The 3881-nt window shown below is 45.1% G+C and overlaps 1 protein-coding gene across 1 annotated transcript; it reads right to left on the bottom strand.

Moving 5' to 3' along the window:
- Window positions 1-1393: 1393 nt before the first annotated feature.
- Window positions 1394-2770, bottom strand: Or1f1 (olfactory receptor family 1 subfamily F member 1). The gene has a single exon (XM_087910793.1). The coding sequence runs from the start codon at window positions 2699-2701 to the stop codon at window positions 1763-1765; it is 939 nt and encodes a 312-aa protein (XP_087766919.1). The 5' UTR covers window positions 2702-2770; the 3' UTR covers window positions 1394-1762.
- Between the last annotated feature and the right edge of the window lie 1111 nt (window positions 2771-3881).

Genomic DNA, 3881 nt, shown 5'->3' with positions numbered 1-3881 from the left:
GAGGGGACAGGGCCCTCCGAGCTGTCCTCAGCATGAAAGCAAACAAAAGATCAGGCCACACTCTTTCATCCCTTGGCCTTTCCCCTGCTGTTTCTCCTCTTCTCTCTAAAGCTGATTGTTGCCTTTGCTTAAGGACAAGGAGGAGGGGGGTGTGGGACCAGGGCAGCTCATCAGCTGAATAAAGTCTCATGGAGAGGTTGAATAACTCCAAGAATAATCTAGCCAAAAGAACACACACACACACACACACACACACACACACACACACACACACACAAAGAGCTCCACAGAGAAGAAGGGCTTGGTTCACAAGGGATTAGGAAGAAACCTGGCAGTGGGTCTGAGCAGAGGGAGCATTGAATGTAGGTTTCCTTACCACATGCCACACATGAGCTCATGCACACTCCAATGGTACATACAGCCAATCAGAATTCCCCTAAAGGGTCCAGAGTTTGTTCAGCTCATCCCTGGGAGTCTGAAGTGCTGTCTGCTCTGAAATACTTTTCCTGCAGGTAGCAGTGATATTTCACAGAGGAGCTTTTGTGGACCAACCTCCAGCAAGACTAACATGGGGGACATATAAGGACACTGCTCATTGGAGACAACTCAGATGTTTTCTTCATCTCCCTGTCACCCCACCCTACAGAGCCCCCCTTGCCTGTTCAATATGGAGATTTTACACTACAATAGATTCTGAGGTGATCACAGTGTTCAAATATGCGTGTTACCACATCTTCCTACAGACTCTTAAACAAGGACTTCTCTTAGGGGAAGGTGGGATGGCCCAGGGGAGAAAGGCACTTGCCACAGTCTTGTCTGTGAGTTGGATTCCTGGGTCACACACAGTTGAAAAAAGATAATTCGCTCCTAAAGTTATGCAGTAACCTCTTACTTACATACCATGACATGCATGTGTGTACATGCATGCACATACATGCACAAATACGAACACACACATAAAAACCCACATTTAAATAAAAAGAAAAATAAGCATTTATATTTTGTTGTATTTGAGGCAAGGTTTCACTATTTAACCTTGATTGCTCCAGGACTCTCTATGTAGACCAAGCTGGTCTCGAAGTCACAGAGATTCACCTGCCTCTACATACAGCACCACACTTAGCTCACAAATACATCTTATTTTAAAAAGGAGATGGTTCCCTCTGTAAGGTGCTTGTCTCCAAGCATGAGAGACTGAGACAAACACTCAGAACCAATGCAAAAGCAGGACATACTTGTGGGAATTTGTAATCCCAGGGCTGGGGCCTGAAACTGGTGGATTCCAGGGGCACACAGGCCAGCCAATCCAGACTAATTCATGATCCTAAGGTCCCATGAGTGACGTTGTCACACAAAAATAAAGGATATGGCTCCTGAGAAACGACACCCAAGATTGATCTTGTCATCTGTTAACAAAGTCACAAATTACACCTAAAACTTGAACATGAACTCGACAGACAGACGAAATGTAACAAGTTGATTGGGCATAAAACAATTTTAAAGTTAGTACGAATGGCTACAGAATATAGTACAGGGTCGAACTCTTACCTAGCGTGTGCAGAGCCCTGGGTTCCATTCCCCGAACCCAACAAACAATCAAGAAAAAGAAAGGTGGAGTCCCATTATTTGGTAACTCCTTTCAGGCACCTGGTGTATGAAAGTCACCTAACAAGAAACAATTGGTTTTCAACTGAGCCTGACACAGTCTGGTTGCTGAATTGTGCTCAACTCTAGGGAACAAGGATCAGTCCAAATCTTCTCATTAAACAGAAAAGGTCCTTCTGTGGACCACTTTGTAGAGAGCCCCCTTCAGGTCCCTGTTCCTCAGGCTGTAGATGAACGGGTTCAGCATGGGGGTCACCACTGTGTACAGCACGGTGGCTGCCGTGTCCTTCTCAGATGAATGTGCAGATGCGGGGTTGAAATACACAGCGATGATGGTGCCATAGAAGAGGCAGACCACAGCCAGGTGGGAGCCACAAGTGGAGAAGGCTTTCCATCTTCCCCTTGGGGAAGAGACTCTCAGGACAGCAGATGTGATGTGGATGTAGGAGATCAGGATGCAGACAAATGGGGTGATCATGACAACAGCTCCCTCTGTAAGGATCATCAACTCATTGAGATGTGTATTAGAGCAGGACAGTTTTAAAAGGGGAGTAATGTCACAGAAGAAGTGGGGGATGGCATTGTCCCCACAGAATGAGAGCCTAGCCATGAGCAGGGTGTGTAATATGACATTCAGATTGGCAGTGATCCATGATCCAGCCACCATCAGAACACAGACTTTTTGGGTCATCTTTGTTGTGTAGTGTAAAGGGTGGCAGATGGCCACATACCGGTCATAGGCCATCACAGCCAGCAGGAAATTGTCCATGTCCACAAACATGAAAAGAAAATACATCTGTGTGAGACACCCAGAGAAGGAAATGGCCTGAGTCCCGAGTGTGTGCATGGCCAGCACCTTGGGGACAGTGGTGGAGGAGAAGCAGACATCCACGAAGGACAGGTTGCTGAGGAAGAAGTACATGGGGGTGTGCAGGCGGGAGTCTGTGCCGATGGCCAGGATGATGAGCAGGTTCCCCAGGACAGTGGCCAGGTACATGGTGAGGAAGAGCAGGAAGAGGAGTCGCTGCTGCTGGGGATCCCTGGAGAGTCCCAGGAGGAGGAACTCGGAGACACTCGACTGGTTATTGCCTCTCATTGGACTATGAGCAGACAAAGATGATTAAATCCTCAAACTTGGGAATACTGAAGCCTGGACAACTAGAATTACAGAGAAATAGGACAGAGGTCTTGGCAAAAGCACGAACATTTTGTTCTCCGCAGTGGCTTCACCTCTTCAGTAGCACAGTGCGCAGACTTGTGGATGGATTGTGTGTGGTGTCTCAGGAAGGATGCTGAACAGTTCATGGCAGTGAGGTTCTGGTCAGCCATGTGTGCTGCTTGCACTTTCTGCCACTGTTTTCCTTTTGGATCATTGAGACAGGGTCTCCCTGTGTTGACAAGAGTGACCTTGAACTTAGAATCCTCCTAACTGTGATTCCCGAGATCATGGGTGACATGATCACAATGCCTGACCAGCTAATGTTTTTTAAAGTGTAACTTTTAGAACATTTTTATTTCATGTGCATTGGTGTTTTGCCTGCATGAATGTCTGTGTGAGGGTATCTGATACCCAGGAACTTTAGTTAAAGACAGTTAAGAGCTACCCTATGGGTGCTGGGTGTATGAGAAAACAGTCAGTGCTGTTAAAAACTGAGCCATATTTCCAGTTTCATAAAATAAAATAAAAGTGTCAATTATAAAAAATTACAGACATATCCTGGAGGTGCTGGTACCCACTTTTAATCCTAACACTTGGATGGCCGAGTCAGCAGATCTCTAGTTCAACACCACCTTGATCTATAGAGCAAGATCAAGGATAGCCTACATGGCTACTCGAAAAAACGCTCTCTCAAAAACTAAAAATAAATTACAGTCATAAGAATTCTAGCAGAGTTAGGAATGAAGGTGTAGTAGTAAATGCCCTGATTCTCAGTGTTCAGAGTGTGGAGGCACAGGAGTCAATGTCAGCAGCTACATGGCCAGTCTGAGGATAGCTTTAACTGTGTGCAACTTTGTTTAAATGTCAATCAATAGATTAATAGACTAAAACATTGTGTGTGTGTGTCTGTGTGTGGTGGTGGTGTTTTACTTAAAATACAAAAATTAGTAGATCATTTGAAGGAGAATGATGCAAATTATATTAACACATTAAGTGAAATATGCCAGACTCAGGAAAACAGAAACACTTCATTTTTGTTTGTTTGTTTGTTTGTTTTGCTTGTTTATTGTTTTTGGTTTCTGGGAGGGTGTGGTGTTTTGTTTTGTCCTGTTCGGTT

Source organism: Myodes glareolus, chromosome 9 (genome assembly GCF_982192425.1).
Source record: "Myodes glareolus chromosome 9, mMyoGla1.1, whole genome shotgun sequence".
In the NCBI taxonomy this organism is placed as follows: Eukaryota; Metazoa; Chordata; class Mammalia; order Rodentia; family Cricetidae; genus Myodes; species Myodes glareolus.
The sequence above is the reverse complement of the archived record's forward strand: the minus strand, read 5'-3'. Positions and strand labels throughout refer to the sequence as shown.

Bases quoted from the DNA above. Each gene is read 5' to 3' on its own strand.
- Or1f1 (XM_087910793.1), bottom strand. From the start codon at position 2,701: ATGAGAGGCAATAACCAGTCGAGTGTCTCCGAGTTCCTCCTCCTGGGA.